The sequence below is a fragment of the Acipenser ruthenus genome, chromosome 24 (assembly GCF_902713425.1).
Source record: "Acipenser ruthenus chromosome 24, fAciRut3.2 maternal haplotype, whole genome shotgun sequence".
NCBI lineage: Eukaryota > Metazoa > Chordata > Actinopteri > Acipenseriformes > Acipenseridae > Acipenser > Acipenser ruthenus.
Window position 1 is genome coordinate 21,153,225 of NC_081212.1, and position 19,412 is coordinate 21,172,636.

At 37.2% G+C, this 19,412-nt stretch overlaps 2 protein-coding genes across 2 annotated transcripts; one reads left to right on the forward strand and one right to left on the reverse strand.

The window, feature by feature from the left end:
- Positions 1–327: 327 nt before the first annotated feature.
- LOC117963210 (nicotinamide riboside kinase 2-like) lies at positions 328–4,607 on the forward strand. The gene is made up of 8 exons (XM_034902406.2): positions 328–590; positions 1,205–1,295; positions 1,851–1,899; positions 2,317–2,503; positions 3,386–3,457; positions 3,722–3,828; positions 3,956–4,051; positions 4,454–4,607. Exons 1-7 carry the CDS (start codon positions 565–567, stop codon positions 4,039–4,041), a joined length of 618 nt encoding a protein of 205 aa, XP_034758297.2. The 5' UTR covers positions 328–564; the 3' UTR covers positions 4,042–4,051; positions 4,454–4,607.
- A 3,378-nt stretch (positions 4,608–7,985) lies between these two features.
- LOC117429902 (sulfide:quinone oxidoreductase, mitochondrial-like) lies at positions 7,986–19,329 on the reverse strand. The gene is made up of 10 exons (XM_034049847.3): positions 18,956–19,329; positions 17,012–17,249; positions 16,290–16,460; positions 15,798–15,851; positions 14,518–14,712; positions 13,824–14,033; positions 11,705–11,888; positions 10,772–10,839; positions 9,398–9,576; positions 7,986–9,092 (listed from the first exon to the last, which is right to left on the reverse strand). The coding sequence occupies exons 1-10, from the start codon at positions 18,958–18,960 to the stop codon at positions 9,035–9,037; spliced, it is 1,362 nt and encodes a 453-aa protein (XP_033905738.3). The 5' UTR covers positions 18,961–19,329; the 3' UTR covers positions 7,986–9,034.
- Positions 19,330–19,412: the final 83 nt, after the last annotated feature.

A 19,412-nucleotide genomic window follows, 5' to 3' on the forward strand; every position in this document is an offset into this window, starting at 1 on the left:
TCTGTTTTCTACTGCTTTCAAACAACGCCAAGAGTTTGACTATTATTAGAAACAAGTTCAGCCCGCACTGTAGCTGCGGGCTGAATTTGTAAATACCCAGCTGCGTGGTTAGGTTAAGTTTACAGCTCAATCAAATATTACTCGTTTCGGAACAGATGATCTATGAATATTATATCAAAACACTGAAGAAAGAAGCAGTGGTTTAGGGCGGAATGAATTTGCTATCAAAAAAAGGCGAGCCTCTTCTGCCTCCGTGTCTTATTGGCTTTAATGGTTGTTTCCGCAGGATCTGTACTGTTTAAATAGCCAATCGTTCGTCACACAGTAGCATGTGGCGCAGCGTGGTAGGAAAGCGTACTCTTTCCTGCTTGAACACTGAAGCCGATAACATCCGCGAAGTTTACCTCCAATCTGAAACATGGATAATTTGAGTAGTTGACGTTTGCTTTTACCTTCTCTTTTTTGGCATTCTTCTTTCCGATCCTCGTCCACCAGACGTGAATAGTCCGACTCGGATTTTTAAGCGTCCAGTTTTTATTTTTTGATTCCGTGTGACTGAACAACATGAAGTACATCATTGGCATTGGCGGGTGAGTTAATGTGCCACTAAGTTAATATGCGGAGAGGCCTGCGCTAGATAAAGCAAGCACGTGGAGGGGTGTAACTATAGGCTTCTGCTGTTATAAATACTATAACGATAAAGAATGCATGCAGGCTAGACACTATAAGCCTATGTTGGACCATATTTCAAAAATATTTTGTATTATGTATACTGGTCCAAACCGACATTTTAGTGTTTAAAACAAATACTTTTTTTTAAGCAAACGACATGTTTTATTTCTCCCAGATAAATTCGTTTTGAATCATAAATAATAAAAGTTTTGAGTAATACATAAAAGACAAAGCTAGCAACAATGAGTTCATTAGGTCAAAATCCTTTCCGTGTTTTTCTGTGTGATCCGTCTTTCTCTGGCACTCTGAGATTGCACGACAGCTGTACAGTTAGTTACAGTACAGCCATTGCATGGCCAGTATAAGGGCATTATTCCAATAGTGTGATTTCGATTTTCCTTGGTGTGTGTAGTGTACACATCAGAGAGCTTGGTTTGTCAAAACATTTATTTTTAGAGTTTTAAAAGCAGACACTGGTAGTAATTGATGTGCATGAATGTAAAATAACACATTGCGTCTATGTTTATTACAGCGTAACAAACGGCGGCAAGACAACTCTTACCAATCGGTTAATCCAGCACCTGCCAAACTGCTGCGTTGTTCACCAAGATGACTTTTTCAAGGTGAGTTTAACATACTTCAGCGTGGATTGTTTTCTTTAAAGAGATAGTTTTAACAATGTGAACGCAGTGGCTGTGATGCAGTGCCCGCTGCCGCAAGGCACCCTGCATGGTTTTTCAGTTTAACCTTGAAGTTGACTGACGATCTGAAGAGTAGTGCACATTAAAATAGGAGCGGTGCAATTAAGCAACTACTGCTGTTTGTAATGTGCTACGCAATGTACAGTTTATACATGTACAGTTTATACATGTACAGTGTTATGATTACGTGTCAACTGCAATCTCTGGGTCCTATCTTTCAGCGGCACTAATTCCAAATATTAACCCATGTTGCAGTAGCTTTAAAAACTAGTGTACCCTAAATGCAAAATATTTTTCTTTAATATATACCTATTGTTGCTGTAATGTATTCCAGGAGTCACCAGTAATTAAACTGAAATTGCAATATTGCCATGATATAAGGGCATATGTATATTTCTAAAGGCACATACTGATACAGTTTTGTAGTAGACCTGGACATGACTGATTTTAATATTATATATATATATTGATATTCAGCCTCAAGATCAGATTGAAGAAGGCGAAGATGGGTTTAAGCAGTATGATGGTAAGAAATATATCTTTACTTATACAGCAATAAAGTGTTTAGAAAAAGCTACATCTGTGGCTTATATTTTTCCAAAAATATTAGTTCTGTTTTTTTTGTCCTCTTCATGTTTCTGAATGTTCTAGTTTTCATCATTGTCTTGACTAAAACCTGTTATCCAAACTAATGATGGGAGTGTTTGTAAAATGCATTTGTTCGGATAACTCAAGCATAAAATTGCTAAAATGACACTACCAACCAAGCAGCCTCCAGAAACCGTTCCAGTACAACACCAAGCCAGAAGAGCCTTGCCCGTGACGGGACAGATTTTCAAGGGGTTGTGAAGTTCAAGTAATCCGGGTTTTACTGTGTTGGCTTTAAGTTGGGCTTCCCTGTGTGTTGGGGGCATCCAGTTCAATCCATCTCTTTTGTTTGTAGTTATCACTGCACTGGATATGGATGCCATGATGAGTACCATCCATGCATGGATTGAAAACCCTGTTAAGTTTGAGCGCTCACACGGTGTCAACAACACTCTGGATGCAGACATTTTACCGGAGTCCAACGATAAGGATGAGGGCATTCACATCCTTATTGTTGAGGGCTTTCTGCTTTACACCTATGGGTAACTACCTTATGGCAGTACTCTATTATTTTTGTGTGTGTACCACATAATATTACCTTTTTTTGGCACTTGAGCCATCTTGCCACCAGAATGGAAACTGTGGGGCCCCGACAGAGAATTCTCCTCTAAAGGGGCTGTACATTTTAAGGGTCTTTTCTTTAAAAAGTAACACTTGTGTATCTTGTTGTATGTAAGATATCTTGCTGTGCAAACCTATATCATAGTGAAATGGGGGCAGGGTGTTTAAAAATGATTCAGATGTTTTAATAAGCATTACAGCTTAGTAATTTAGTAATAATGGAACTATAATAGTTTCATTAAAGCAGATAGAGGTGTGTTTTCAGAAAGTCTTGAGCAAAGCAGGTGATTGACAGGGAGAGCGAGCAATGTGGCTTTCTGATGTCAGAACAGTGGCATTTATCCCATGTGTCAGTCAGTGTTTTAAATCTTTGTCATAACGTGTAACTCCGTCTTCATTTTCTGCTACCCACCCAGCAAGGTATAGTTGGTAAATGGTACGGGGCGTGTTCAAGGGGCAAGATTGTGTCAAGTTAAGATAGAAATACATAATTTAAACTTTGATATATATTTTCTTTTCTGGGGGGGGGGAGGGATAAACAGCAAGGAGTTATATTATTGTGTAAAATCCAGCGTGGCAGTGGGATCTGTTAATGGTTGTGTTTTACATTATCCCAGCAGACATTACAAGTAGGCTATTACTGTGAATTAATTAGGCCAGTTGGGTTGGGCTAGATGTATTCTTAGTATGTACAGTATAGCAGCTGTTGACAGTCAGTTTCATCCCTGGTAATACATGGCTTTGAATAACAGTTTGTTGCATGTTCTGTATATAAAACTCTTCTTTTTTTTCTCTCTCTCTAGACCGTTGATCGACGTATTAAACCAACGATACTTTCTTTCCATTCCATATGAAGATTGCAAAAAGAGGAGGTGGTGAGTTAGCACTAAGCACTGATTTGATTAAAAAAAAGTGTTAAAGGTTTATGGTTTTGAATGCTTTTTATTTCAATTTTCCATAGCTGTGTGTACCATATCTTTTGTATGTAAATAATGATGTACAGTACCGTTTGTTACATTCTTGAATATCTCCTAGCAACAAGAGGTGTGTGGATTGGAATGCAGAACCTATGAACCTGCTTCAAAATGAGCAGAGAAACAATTTTTTTTCAAGGTAGTTTTTGTTCTTTTTTTTTTCAGTTCAAGGAACTACACAGTGCCCGATCCACCTGGCCTGTTTGATGGCCATGTTTGGCCTATGTATTTAAAGCACAAAAAAATAATGGAGGACAATAACGTTGATGTGGGTGAGTATAAATTCAGGCTATAAATTACTTCAGTAGTGCATGAAGAAAACATTCCAGATTACCTAATCATAATTATAAATGAATTGGCTTTTATATAACAGTCATTTTCAATTTTTTTTCCTGACAGTTCAACTAAATGGAACTAAATCAAAGGATGAACTGTTCCAAACGGTTTACGAGAAAATCCAAAACGACATCGTAAAACTGCTATAATTGCACTAAGGTGGGCTTGTATACAACGTGTGAATGAATGATGAATGTGTTATACATAGAGCTGTACAGTCAAATACTGTTAAACAAAAAAAAAAAACACCTGTATAGAAAAATAGCTGATGCTTCCAGCACTTGGTTCCAACCATGTTATGAATTGTTTATATGAACTAATTAACCCTACAGTCCAGGACCTAAAGTCTTTACCGATTTAACCTGGAGAGACCCAAAATTGGGTACTGGTCTGGCCACACTGACCTTTCCCTTATTGAAACAACCCCAGGTATCAGCGTCTCATCCTAGATTACATGTTTCTTAAATGACAATTTTATAGAAACTGTCTTGAAAGCTGACAAATCCTGCTTGCAGTTATTATATGTAGAGTAATCTCATCCATCTTTTCTTTTCTTTTCAGATAACACTCTCTACGCTGAAGACAGAAGCTTTCTATAACCACCAGCCTCATCTTTTAATGTGTGAAACTGGCAGCTCGGATTTTATTTAAAAAACACAGTCTGCTGTTGTATGTACATTTTATACTGGCTTCTGGTTTTTATATCTTCAGATATTTATTTCTGCAATTTTTAATGTTCTGCCACAGCAATATCCGCAGACATTTATTTCTGTCTGAAAGTTTCAACGAGATGCAATTTATATCATTAAAAGATCCTTCAAAAAATGATTTGTACTGTATCCTTATTGGGTGAACTTGTACTAAACACTACTGTTTATTAAAAACACACTACCAAGACCACCTGCATGATACTGTATTACTTACCTAAAATACTGTGTAACAAACACTACAGTGTGAAGATACAGGGCGAGGTGCTCAGCCATTCAGTTTCTTCTTTTTAATTTGCTGTTTTAACCAAGTAAACACTGTACATACTAGGCTTGGCAGAAACAATTACCACATTAGTTACACAATTAAAAATACTGGAACAAAATACCCTGGTGAACTTATCATGCAGTGGTCTATCATTTATTCACCCCTTACCAAAAATAAGGGCTCCTCCACATTAAGAGACCAGGTAAAATGATGGGTCAGAAGAGATGTTTACTGTTCAGGACAGTCATAAACACACATACACTGTACTTCCATATTTCAAGCTCATGTAGTTGACAGTTTGCAAGACCCTGCAACAGCTGGCACTTCATGTATCACAAATGCATCTAGGATGAAGAAAAAAAAACAACATACTTCTGATATGACTTGTATCTGTAGCACTTTCATAACCCCCAGTTAACCACACTTCTCCATTCCCATTGTGCAGGACGATGGAACTGGTGGTCAGTGTTGTGGGAATAGGTGGAATGGGCTTTTAGTTCCACAGCTTTACTTTAAGCTTTCTGAGTCATCTATCTTCAGGTGGACAAAAAAAAGAACCGTCTGATAAGACTGCAGAGAGTTTAATTCTGGAAGGATATTTGACTGTTTTGCAGTGATTATTGCTTCTTAATTCCTTCAGTAATGCCTTCACCTGAGACTTGTGGTTTGTGTTGTCTTGGACACAGCAACACCTGCCAACAAAACAGTCAAATGAAACATACAGTCGTGTGAGGAATATTTGCTAATTTACAGCAAAACTTTTAACACAGATGAATGTTTCTGACTATTTGAAGAGGCATTCTTTATGAAGAATTGGTTTCAGATGCTGAATAATCATTTATGTGCTTGGGTGTACTGTTACTATTAAAATACATACGTCATTAGTTTTCAATGATAATATACAATGTAACACTGATTCAAAGTAAAAATTAACAATACTGTGTTTAGTAAAGCCTTGAACATTTTTCCCATTCAGTGTGTCTTTATTACTATTTGGTATAAACACATTTGGAATGATCTGATTCTGGAAGACTACATATCTTTTCATTCTTCTCAACTGCTCAGCAGCAGTAGCGGCAGACTCTTCAACTCAAAACTGCTGTTAACACATACAAAGTAAGCATTCATTGCATACTCCTATATTAATAAGATGGCAAAATTAAACGTGCTCTCATTTTGGGGGTGAATTCTAGTTATTCATTTATTCTCAAGTTCATTCATAAGTGCAATTTCGGCTGTTCATTCTAACTACAAGGTGAATCGCTGATTGATCCCTTTTGTTACCATACAGATGTTCACCAGATTAGTGGAGTTCAAAATAATACTAGTGCCAGTACATAAATGTCAAGCGTTTATTAAATCTGTGGCTAAGAGGGGTACATCTAAGTTTTCAGCATTTTGAATATACCACAAGTTGAGCATCATGCCTTACTGGTGTGGTTTTTGAAATCGCCCACTGAATTACTCTTTTTAGACTGGAAAGAAAGCCAGTTATACTAAAAGTGGCTCTGTATTAACAAAGCAATATTATACTTGCTGGTTCAGCAAGCTCAATATAAAATACTAACACCCCTAACACTCTCATTCCACAAGTGTGGGTGAGTCTGGGACTCAGACAGGAACTTCATCACATCAGCCTGTGGAAACTTAGCATTATTGTTTACTGTCTGGTTCACTCATTTTCTATTGTTAAATATAAAATTGCCTTCATAACCAAATCTCTAAAATGCAGACAGTAAAAGTCAAACCTAACAAATACCATCATTTCAATATATATATAGAAGAAAGTGATAACTTAAAGATTGTCTTACAAGCTACTGACAGGATAATGTAATACTATAAAAGCTATTCATATTTTTTTTAAACGTTTTAATAAGTTGCATGTAGAGTGTCTCTTATTGTTTAAGAAATGGTATCTCAAGCAGTGTGGTGAGAGATCTGTGAAGCAAAGCAGAGCTGCTCAGATTGTTATGACATCTCTTATAATAAAAAAACACCATCACATTGTATTTACTAATTATAATGCAGTTGTAAATGCACTTTTAATGACTGCACAGGGTGTTATCTGTACACGTGATAAGAGGTACTGGGACTTTAACAAATTCATAACTGTGATTTCTTTGATGCGATTTCTAACAATTGTATTAAAACAATGTAACAGGCATTGCAACTTATCAGCTACTTTTAAATGGAAGGGGTATGGTCATTTCAATTCTGCAAAAATAAGCCTATTTCCTATTCTACACATGCCCTTGCAGAGAATATGGTTTATGACAGTCAGGCAGGATGGATCAACAGCAAAGCATTTCAAAAGAGGACATTTGCAGGTGCAACATTTGACAAACAGAGCACTCCCATCTCGGTTAACCCCTTCACCTTCAGTGTAGCAGGAATAGTGAGGTTCCAACACTGTCCACTGGTTCCTTTTTATTGTAGTTCCAGACATGCATGCATGTCAAAAATTTTGATGAACATAGGGGGTTAATTTTCTTCCTCTTAGAAAAGCATGCATCACATCATTATTAGTTTTCACTTAAATATTTAAACCAATACACCTCTTTGTAGAAAATGCAGGGTATACACTTTGAAAGATACTCAAATCATAGGCATCAAATACAGTACGGTATGCCATTTTCTTAATTGCTAGTTTCAGATACTGTACAGTATGGACTGTAAACAGGAGGTGATTTCACATTGTTTGTGTCTGAATAATATAAAAAACGGAATTGCTCTGTATTGTATGGTAAGGTGCAAATGCAAAGTTTTGTAGTTAATATTCCTTAAGCTGTGTTATATAAAATGTGCTCTAAAATTCTAATGATGAAGCTTGTTTTGAATCCTTTTGAATCTTCCTACTATACTGTCCATTCTTGTCAGTCAACCTTTGAGCAGAATATTCTTCTCAGTCAATACCGCTACAACCGGACAAGAGACACATTTTCTGAGCACCCTAAATTCATGTTCAATCAGAATTAGTTTTCCCTGGTCTGTTTACTACATTTGATCAGCCTTCTTTGCATTCTGTTTTGGAACCTGCTGGATACTAATCCACTTGCTTAAAACCTGCAAGGGTAAAAGTTTATAAACTATATCTCAAAATCAAAAAGCAAAACAGACACTTTGTAAAATATTCTTTATTATTATGAGTATTGGGAAACACCTTTGAGATGGTATCTTTAATAGACATAAAAATCAGTTTATACATAACTACTCCAATTTTGTCTTTTCAGAAGAAGGACAAGTAGTTAGTTACCTAAAGATAATTACAGCTAGAAAAACACAAATTATAGAATACACCATTTCCAGTATACACTGAATATCCTAGGTCTAATGTTTGTATAATACACATTTTTATGGTTCTGTAGAAACAAACAAAATCATACATAGCACACTTGATTTGCTCATCCCACACAATTGTTAATGAAAGTTAAACAAAACACCTTGTTATCTCTCTTTGATTAAACACTTCTGTAATGTTGTATTGTTTTCAAACCTAAAAAGAAAGGCTCGATTTCACCTGAAATGATTCCATGATTGGACAAATACAGTTTTGTAAGTCTGCAAGTACAGCTACCATGATATCTGTATAATTATCTTAGCATGGTCACCTTTACACAGCACAATTAGGAACAACGAGACGAGAATATTGGTATATTAATTAGAAAATCACACAATCTCACATTTTGGCTTATAATACTTTTATTATTATTATTATTATTATTATTATTATTATTATTATTATTATTATTATTTAGTAGTTGCCAATGATTTTACCCCAATTTTCTCCCCAATTTGGAATCGCCAATTGTATTTTATTAATCCCGGTTCACCGTTGCACCCCCCCCCCCCCCCCCGGCGACTCCCTGCCAAGTGCTTACAACAGTTTTATAACACGTCCTACCAGGGTCTACAGTCTTTGTAGCATTTTGCATTGCGAGCCAATGACATCCTGCTTTTTCTAATGAAAACAAATTTAGCATAGGCATGCTGGGGGGCATGATGCCAGTGAATCATCTAGTGGGGGATCCTAATCTTTCAGGGAGTGTTTACTCTTTCTATTAAATTCACAATGATTAGAGAGTAAGCTAAGCCTGCTGAGGAATAAGTAAACAATAAAAGCCCAGCATGAAATAATCAACGTAAGGATTTCTGTGAAGCTTCTCCTGGTTACTTCATACCAAGGTGCATTATCTTTCTGTAAGGGGCTGGTCCTCCCCAGAATCCCCTGGGAAAAGAAACAACGCGAGTTAGCAACATGTGTATTGGGACATACGGAAATCACCAGCGCAATCTACTGATTTCACTAAAATAGATTAAAAAAATTAAAACAGACGTTTAAGAAATGCATCATACAGTGTGATCTATTTAATTGATCTAAAACAGCAGCAAATTAAATACTGCCTCTTTACAGCTTTTTCAATGGATATTTCAAATCCTTTGATTAGATCATTAAAGGGTTACAAAATACAGTACCTCCTTCCTACAGGTTCTTTTCTTTATGAGTACAAGTAAAACTGATGAACTACTCACTTGAGCAGGCCGTGCCAGTACAGATGTGGCATCACATCTGCCTTCATGTAGAACATGCTCATCCTCTCCTTGCTCTGGTCAATAGGGAATGTTTCCAGGGGCTGACCATTGTAGTCAAATTCCGCCAGTATAACAGTGTTGTAGCTTGTCACCAATGGGCAAGAAGTGTATCCGTCATACTACAAATGAACAGGCAGAGCAATCAATTATTAAATGACCAGAAACTGTACTGGAACTTGTCATCATGTTATTGTGTTTACAATCCAATGGATTTATAGTGAGGACTTACTTAATGTTCTAATGCAAAAGATTAATAAAATTAAGTTTTAGATTGATGTGACTGAACTATGATGTATTGTTGCACAATAAAATAGAATTACCGGTACTTAATGAAACTTACTGAATAATCTGAACAAAACTGTCAAGTTGTCCATCCTATACCATACAGCTTATGGCCAAATGTTTTGCATCACCCTATAGAATTAACTAATTTTGTTTCATAAAGTACAATGAAACCTGCTAATAATGTTAAGTTAACATATTGAAATTACACACCACGTTGTAGTTTTCCATATAACGAAAAAATGACCAAATTGAAAAACTTGACATTTCTAAATCTAACGTGAAATACCGTACTACTATAATGGCTTCCGGTAGACTTTTGCGATATCATTTTGTAGTTTCTTTGATTGCATGATGTTAAATAAAAGATCAAAATGATGTTCATATTTTTTTTTTTAATTATGTCTCAATCCTAAACATTGGGCCATAGCTATGCATCCACCCATGGAGACTGCAGAGATAAGAAGTCACAGAAATGGTTTCAGAAAGATAAGGCAGAGTGCCTCATGGCACCGTGGATGACCTCAAACATATCAGTACAAGCGCTTTAAATATTAGCTATATTTTTGGAAATGCAACAGAACCGTATTTTAGTAAGCACATTTGCAGGGTACATTTGACCCATTTCTAGCATTAACAGATTGAAGAGAAATATTCAGAAGTATTTTAATACCTGCAACATGTGGCTGCTCAAATAAAGCTATAAGCTCAGAATCACAAACTGCTGTATACTTCTGAATTAATCTTTAAATGTTACAAAGCTATAAACAACTCAAAAAGCTGCAGACTGTGCCTAGGCCATTGTTTTTAGAATGGTCTTACACTGGTGCTGGTCACAGTCATTCAGCCCACTTCTACTGTCATGGTCTGGTGGCTTCTTATTCCTCCTACAGGCAGACTTTATATTGCCTTCTATTGGTCAGCCAGCCACTGGCCCAGGCTGTAGTTTTGTAACATTAACAGTTTTAGAACAAATAAAAACTGGCTGACAAATATGTTCCTTTGTGGGGTTCACAAGAGACACCAGCGTACCCTTTTATCAGGCTTTTCATTCTTCATCACCCTTGAAATAGTTCTATCAAGAACTGAAGACTGAGCCGCTGGAAGAAGAAAAAATAAAAAAAACTCAACACTACGTTATTTATAAAACAAATGCATGTCTTGACAACATGAACCACAGGCTAGTTGAAACCATTAAGGTTCCAATCGAAACGAGAAATCTGCTGACAATAAACAGGATTTCACACTTTGCGGATGTGGACATGGATGAAAGACAACAGCACAATCTTTCCTTCTGTGACTTCATGGTGCTTGAATCCTGGCCTGTTTCACATGGTTCCCCGCCCCCTCCCCTCTGACAAATACAGTTTGGTCAGTCTACAGAACCCTTGAATTTTATAAGCTATGAGTCAAATACAAACAAAGACTTGTAAAGACCCTGCAATATGGGATAGTTAATTCGTTTTTGGCTCAATCTTCATGCTGTTGGAGTCCTATTATTTTTAAATCATAACCCAGTGTGCAGACTGTGCTGTACAGCGAATCTGTCTGTTACAGTACTGCACCTGACTCAGATCAAGTGCACGCTATGAACATTTTGAGAGAGCTCCAATGTCTGTGCCTCCATGCTCACTGAAATCCTATCCATGCAGGGAAATTCCTGTACTCTATTTTAGCAGCAGTCTACTTGTGTAAGTCAATGCCCTCGGTCTTCAGTTCGCAGGCCTTTTCTGTTTCTGCTTTTAATTACAAAGCATCAGGTCAGAGCCAAAATGTCTTCCTCAATCAAAAATACTGCTTCAAAAACAGTACTGTGTGAAATTCTTATCTTGCATTAGAATACATCACATGCATTCTGAAGATAAGTAGTTATGTAAGGTTATTTTGTAATGCTTCAAGATTGCCAGTGTGTCTTTTTTTCTTGCAGTCTAATGTTTCTAAGAAATTACAGTAGGGAGAGCTTACCGACTGCTGCAGCTGTCTTTGCAGTTGGAAGATTAGTACAGTCCCCGATACCAAATACATTGGGATACTTCTTATGCTGCAGCATGTCTTTGTCTATATCAAGCCAGCCTGCTTCATCCACCAACGTACTTTTCTTCAGAACCTCATGGGGTCCCATTGGAGGCGTAACATGAAGCATTTCATACTGCAAAAAAGGCATGCATATTAAAATAAAAAAGGTAAAATCTGCATATTTCAACATTAACAAAAAAGCAATTTGCACTGCTGAATTATTTGAATTCAGTTTCTGGAATGCCCAGCTAACTGGTTGCCTGTATGAAAACCTCTGAAAGTGTGATGTGTATTGTACTGCACATCTGCTGGAGCTGGGTACACATTGAGGAACATCCAGCCGCACTCGCAAAGAACAGAATCCAACGACCAGCTGACCGACAGCCAGGTCTGACATCTGGAATTTGCTTTAAGAATGATCACCTTGCTGCTTAGCCTACGTCTCTCTCTCAAAGAGAACTCCATGTTGAAGGGCTTTCTGAGCAGTACATACACGGTATTCATGGTAGTAGAATGCATTGGTAACAAAAGTACGATGGGGAAACGTCCAGTATGCTGTACTTGTATCAAGCCAGTAATCTCTGCTTTTATCAATATAAGTGAAACCTGGTCCCGTTGTTGACCACTTAGTTCGGGTATTACTAACAATACACTCAATCTAGACAGCCAGTGTAATGTTATTCTGTACGTGTAACACGAAGGTAAGACCACATTTGCAAACTCGTAGACAGAAGAGAATAAGCTTGCCAACCTCAAACCATAATGCTTTTCCTGCAGAACACAGAAACAAAACCGTGAGTGAGCTACTACACAGTGCGCTGCAGTTTGGCCTCTTGAGGTTTCTGCCTTGTATAAACACCACAAGATATCCAAGTCTGTTTTTCCATCACATGTTATTTACTTGGGTAACCTGTAATGCCTGGTCGTGGGTGGAAAGCCAGCGACCAAGAAAAGCAATTCCTTTTCCACACAAACCACCAGCAGCTCCCAGCCCAGAGCTGCATATGGTTTTCTAGAAGCAACATCTGTTTATTAAAAAAAAAATACTAATGAGCCTTCCTTTGAAAGACAGCATGTGGAAGATGTTTTGTGGCGAAAGTATCATAATAATATAAATCATCTGAAAGGGAAGAAGGGTTCCAGCATGTCTGAACCAAAAATCATATATGAATGCTTCAGCCTAACAAAGACCCCATTCAGTCTTTCCTATTAACTCATACAAAACAACAGTTATCATTGAATTAGCCAGTATTACTTTGTCTTTAACTACAGTAGTTTCTTCAATTTATCTTCACTATATCCCCAGGTGGTGCTTAGTGTTTCATCTCTGGTAAGGTCCTGAAAGTTACTTACTTTGTGTGGGGTCCTCTATTTGATCAATGGAGAACAAGTGTTAAGGTATAACACTTGGTTATAAGGTATAACCACTGTGGTCCAGTGGTTAAAGAAAAGGGCTTGTAACCAGGAGGTCCCTGGTTCAAATCCCACCTCAGCCACTGACTCATTGTGTGACCCTGAGCAAGTCACTTAACCTCCTTGTGCTCCGTCTTTCGGGTGAGACGTAGTTGTAAGTGACTCTGCAGCTGATGCATAGTTCACACACCCTAGTCTCTGTAAGTCGCCTTGGATAAAGGCGTCTGCTAAATAAACAAATAATAATAATAATAATAATAATAATAATAATAGTTAAATTTAGGGGCATACCCTTTTTTGAAAAGCAATACCTCCCTTGAAAATGTAAATAAAAGCAACTGCTTGGAATCTAGCCAAAAAGCAAACTATAAAATAGTGTTGCAATCGAGAAAGAGTTGTTTAATGTTGTTTTGGTCCATGTTAAAAAACTTTTACTAAAGATTTCCAGTCCTGAGCCGCAATCCTACACTGCTCCACCACAGCGATTCATTGTTTACTAAGGCAGGAAGAAGGCTGAACCCTCCTCCACTTGTTGCTAAATATCCATGGAAATGATTACTTTTGTAATGAAAGGTTTGCTCTTGTTTTTACAACCAAGTCCTAAATCAAGACACAAACGTAAACGGAACCAGAAAAATAGTAAAGTTGCACAGACCTCGAAAACCACAGTTTCTCCGGGGTTGTCTAGCTTTTCAAACACAGCCTCCTGTTTGTCCGGCCGGACCTCAATGAGATTATGTCTGAGGTTCACATTCAGGTCCCGTGTCTTCACAATGTTCCACAGAGAGTCGGCATATTTCTTAATGCCAAATAATACGGGCAGGGACGTATTGTACATGATGTTGGCTTTGGATCTTTTCCCTGTCTGTCATGCCAAAAAAACAGAAACGCAGTACATAATACTGTCAGAGAGCAGTGTTGCACTTAAAACAAACATAGTAAACAGAAATATCAAAACAAAGATACATTGATGTAATATCTGAAGGCTGGTTTCGAAGACCTAGAAAATCAGGGTCAGGGAAATCGTTCACTTTCCTTTATTCAGTTGTGTTGAAAATGTCTGTTCATTTACATTAAATAGTCTTGTTTAACTGGCAAGCAGTATGAAAAAAAATATAGATAAATCAAACAGTGCTATTACAGAACATGAGAATATGGCATTAGACTGACCTTATGAAATGAAAGTCATGTTTCAGCATTACAGCACAATAGAAACGAGAGCCCTCTATATACATATTTTTCAGTTTAATTAACTGGAGCGTTGTGAATGGGATATCAAGTTTTACCAGGACACAGCTCACAGGAACATTTGAATAGATTACCAAGATTAAATGCCATGTTTTTTTTACCTTTCTGAAGTAGGAATCAGCGAGGTACATAATCTTCTGCGGTGCACCTGCACACTTGACTGGCGTGTTGGGGAATGTGAAGATGGCATTGCCCTCCTTGAAATCCTGCAGAGCCTTCCAGGTTTTGTCTACTGTCTCAACTGAGTAGTTGGAGCCAATCTTTGGATAATTAAAGCCTTCAGGCAAACCCTTGATCTGCATGGTAAGAAAAATAAATACCAGAAACGTAGACAGCACGACCAAGATTCGCTGCATGTAGAATGGCATCTCAAACATACTCATCCATGGGAGACTGTGATACCACAGTCTAGTTAGCATGATTTCATCATTCACAACAATGCTTTACACAGTGTGTATTAATATTCTTTAATACACACTGTGGGATTCCTAGCTGGATGGTTTCACATTCTACAATCATGCTGAATGCATCTGAAGAGATCAACATGCAGACCTGACTTGTAAATGTATTCCACACCTTTTTATCAATCATTTGTTGCGTAATTTGACCCTGAACCCCAAAATTAGCCAAAAGGCCAAAGCAAACCTGGGCCACGTTTCTAAAGTCGAAGTAAAATGGCTTTGCGATACGTTAAGTTAACAGTATAATTACTTTGATGCAGGTGCTAATTATCTGTACCAGAGCTATGTCATTTCCTGGGTGAGGCTCAGGGTTGTTTTACAAATCCTGCCTTGATATTCCAACAGCACCACCTGGTGGTGTACTGTACAAACAGTTACAATAGGAGCTGAAGAAGCCAAGGAAATGTTCTCCAGAGCACAATGCATTTTTTGGTAGAATTAAAAAGCTGCCTAATTACATAAAAAGAGGCTCGCTTAGTATATAATTGAAATGGCTAAAAACTTAAAAATCCATATTTTGGTAGGATCTTTCTGTAACAAATATTTTGATATCTCAAATTATTATATGAAACATCTGAACACATGTAATGTCAGCAAAATTGCCTAATTTAAAAAGCTCTAGAGCAAAATGTTATTGTATTCTGGTTTTTAAACAAAGTTTTCTCAAAGTCTGTGGGTTTTGTTTGTTTGTTCTTTTGGAGGAATTGTCTCTTGAGCTATGGTGCCACCTAGTGTCCAATCATAAAACTAACACAAAACATGATTATTTATAATAATGCCGGCCAGGTCATAAAGCATTTAAATGCAAACTGTTAACTGGTACAACATCTTGTGAATCAAACTTGAACTGTCCTGCTTATGACTCCAGTCCCTGAATAATATATGTTCAGTACCAATACATAAATACAAACGGACTGTACCTTTTCATAATGTAGCTTGAGCCCAAGAGCTACAATAAGATACTCGTATGATATCTACAACACAGAGAAACACACAGGTACAATTACACATTGTCAACATTAGAAACAACACTCCAATCTTCATAAGTGTAATACATTATTTAAAGAGGCTGTTTTGCAAAGCTTTTAACTGCAATACATTTTGCAAGACCTGCATTCTACAGTTAAAATAACACTTGTCAAGCAGTGCATTGTAATGAGGAGTTCAAAAGAACAGGAAAACATCACAGAATCGTATCAACATTTAATATTGCACAGTTGCTGAAGCTTAAATATTTCTCCAAGGAGATGCCAAGGAGCTGACTGCAAACGTGTGTATCCCAGGCTCCCCTCCCATTGCAGCTCATTAGATGAAACAGGCTGCTGCATGTAGGCTGGAAATTGGCCAGCACACCACAAAACAGCTTCAATGGAGAGTTAAAAATGTTCCATGACACTGAAAACTGTAGATACCTCTTTACCATCATCAGTGCGCACACAGTTCTTGTCTGGGTTAAACTCCTGCACTTGGGACTTGATCCATTTAACTCCAGAGGGGATGAGACTAGCAGTGGATCTTCTGGATGTGCTAACAGTCTTTGCACCAGCTCCTACCAGAGTCCAGAGTGGCTGGTAATAATGATTCTGAAACCATAGATAAACAGAAACAGGTGTAATATGGTTTATACAGAAGTCCAATTCACACAGCTCAAACTCATTTAAAATAAAAATAATAAAATAAAATGTCATATTCATGTAACTGTACTAGAAAAGAGGTTCCAAACTGTGGGTCCATGGTAAAATCTTCAATTCAGTTTTTTCCAAACAATATCTTCCAAATGATCCCCAGGTCTGGATTAGGGTTATTTTTAATGTAACAATTACGACCCCTATATTTCCAATGTCAATACAAACAGTATGTACCATTATACAGCAAAAGGGGTGAATTTTACTTTTCAGTCAGGAAGCCTTATGTTACACGAGCGGGGTAAGAAAGTTAGGGAACCCACGTTCTAGACCTCACACTGTTCTTCCACATGTTCACGCTAGAACACACGAAACATGTTCAGACATGTGTAAACATTTTTTAACTAAAGTCACTTGCCATCTACTTGAACCAGTTCATTTCGTAATGTACTATTTTCTTTCCCAATTTTTTTTTTTTTACAAAAGCACACTGAATGTGACTATCTTACCTCACTAGGCTCAATGACGGCTACCTTTCCGGCTCCGACTTTCCTTTTCATCCGAGCGCTCATGGTAATTCCACCACTCCCACCACCCACCACCAGCACTTTGTAGTGGTCCTTCGAGGCGCAGCTGCTGGTGGTGTGCAGACCACAGACACCACGTAGCCCAGGACAGATGCGACACAGCAGGCGCTGTGCATTGAAAACTTGACTCGCCATACTTAATCCAACAGTCCTGCCCAATCTGAGATTACAAAGAGTTTATTAAACCATTAGTTCAACAATAAAATGATAACATTTTAAAACTAAGTTAACAGTTGGCCTTCAGACCTTGCAGCGGGTTTTGTGAGTGTGCCAGGCAGAAACAACAGGGCAGTAAACCGACTGTTTAAATTCCAAGCACCGGCTGTCTCTATTCTTCCATCTTGCCTTCGAAGGTCAAATCAAGGGCTGCTCTTTCACCACCAGAAGCAACCCTTCCTTTATCCTGTGGCTTTTACGTCATCAAGGATATTACATGGATTATCTTACTTTTTAATTGTGTTTACCCCATTAAGGAGTGTTTTGGCAGTATACTGCTTCTCTGCCTTTTGCTTTTGTTTACACAAGACAACGAACTAATACATGTATAGAATGTATCAGTCTTTTTGCATGTGGTATCAGACACCTATGAATTTAATGGATGAACAACTTAAAAATACCTGAGAGTCACTGAATAAATACATTGCTGTGAACTTCCCCCTATAGTATCTTTAAGAGAAATACCTTACTGTAGTGTACAAGGTCCATAACTAGCTTCAAGAAAGCCTCAACATAAATCTCAGTTCAGTACTGTATGACACTCCCATTCTTAAAAGTTTCCTGAAATTGCACAATCCTTTCAACCACTGCCTGTATTAGGCCAACATTACACAGCAAAAAAAAAACAAAAAAACAAAACAAAACGTTATGTAGTTTATTCAAATCTATACATATTTAACTCTATGTTCATCATTACCAGCTGGTTTCACAGACTCTGATTAGCACTAATCTTGGACTACCTTACATAAGGTAACATTGGTAGTCTAAGGTTATGGCTGGTTTCATAGAACGGTCCTTCACTGTTAAAACGTTCATATCGGCCAACATTTTCAATAAAAAGTAAACCTGATTTATATATTTTTTTTCTTCATTTTTAAATAATATTTCAACTAAGTATGCAATTAATGTGGTTTACAATGTACTCATATAAAGGATTTAATATGTAAAAAATCTATTCAAAATCTTGATAACATTTTTAATAAAAAAAAAGACCATGCTTTTTTAGGGTTTTTAGTTTTGTTTACATTAAGCCACTCAACTTGAATTGTTTTGGAAACAAAAGCATGTATTTATTCTGAAGACAATTTTTTAACTGAAGTCTCCTAAAACAATTACGCTGAAGTACTTAGACCCCTTAATTATACACCCATATGCTACAGCACATAATGTGTAACTACCGGTGCAGTACTTATTTGAATGTTTCAATAGTTTTATGTTTTAAAAAAGGGGGTTGATAGAAGCTTGCACTGGCAATCGACCCCTCCCTCGTGCTGCTGCAGTTAGAAATACACGTCATTGCTCAACAGAGTAAGCATCAAATATAGCAGATGCTTGTCCAATTATTATTACTTAATTTTGTTGTTATAATGTTGTATTTTTAAATTATTCATCAATTTATGATACTTAATTTTATTTACATGTGTTGTTTTTACATTTTTAACAAATATCAACAACTACTTGAATACAATTATTTTTAAATGTTATTTTTTGACAATGTAACATAAGATTGCACTAGATCACGTAAAGGAGACATTATGTTTTTATTTTTATTTTCTTACATGCTGTGTACTACGCAGCACGCTCCAAACACCATACGTCGCGCATGCCATTTTGTTGTGTATATCCAACAGAAGTTAAATAGAAACTTACCGCATTCCAGCTTCCTTCGTTTACCACTGCAGGAAGAGCACTCTTCAGACAAGCTCTCAAGTAAAACTGTACATCAGTGGTTGGACGCCATTATAACTGCTGGGGGGTAATAAATACGTTTTTCGTCCAGCAAATCCTTCGAGTTCTACTTATTGGCGATTTCGTATATAAAATATTTTTGTTATAAATTAAGTTTTATCTGGCTTCCCCCAACCACAAAATGAAGGTTATAAACTGTAGTTTATTTTCAATAAAAAAAAAATAGCAAAACACGCAAATTATTATACGAGAGTTTACAGTAATTGAATCGTTGTACGGATCTTCGCTCTTACGTCTGCGGTTGGTGACTCTGGTGCTTTCTAAGAAACAACTTTGTACTGTATGCGTTTCAGTGCTACGTTTTTACACTTTTATAACACAAGGTGTCAGTAAAAACCATGCATATTAGAGGAGCAAT

Excerpts from the sequence above, each read along its gene's own strand:
- LOC117963210 (XM_034902406.2), top strand. The coding sequence starts at position 565 with ATGAAGTACATCATTGGCATTGGCGG. Across the intron at positions 1,900-2,316 it reads TGGGTTTAAGCAGTATGATG|TTATCACTGCACTGGATATG; the intron begins GTAAGAAATATA and ends TTTTGTTTGTAG. Across the intron at positions 2,504-3,385 it reads TTTCTGCTTTACACCTATGG|ACCGTTGATCGACGTATTAA; the intron begins GTAACTACCTTA and ends CTCTCTCTCTAG.
- LOC117429902 (XM_034049847.3), bottom strand. Across the intron at positions 15,852-16,289 it reads GCACTGATGATGGTAAAGAG|ATATCATACGAGTATCTTAT; the intron begins GTATCTACAGTT and ends TCTGTGTTGTAG. Across the intron at positions 14,713-15,797 it reads TCAAGCTACATTATGAAAAG|ATCAAGGGTTTGCCTGAAGG; the intron begins GTACAGTCCGTT and ends CTTACCATGCAG.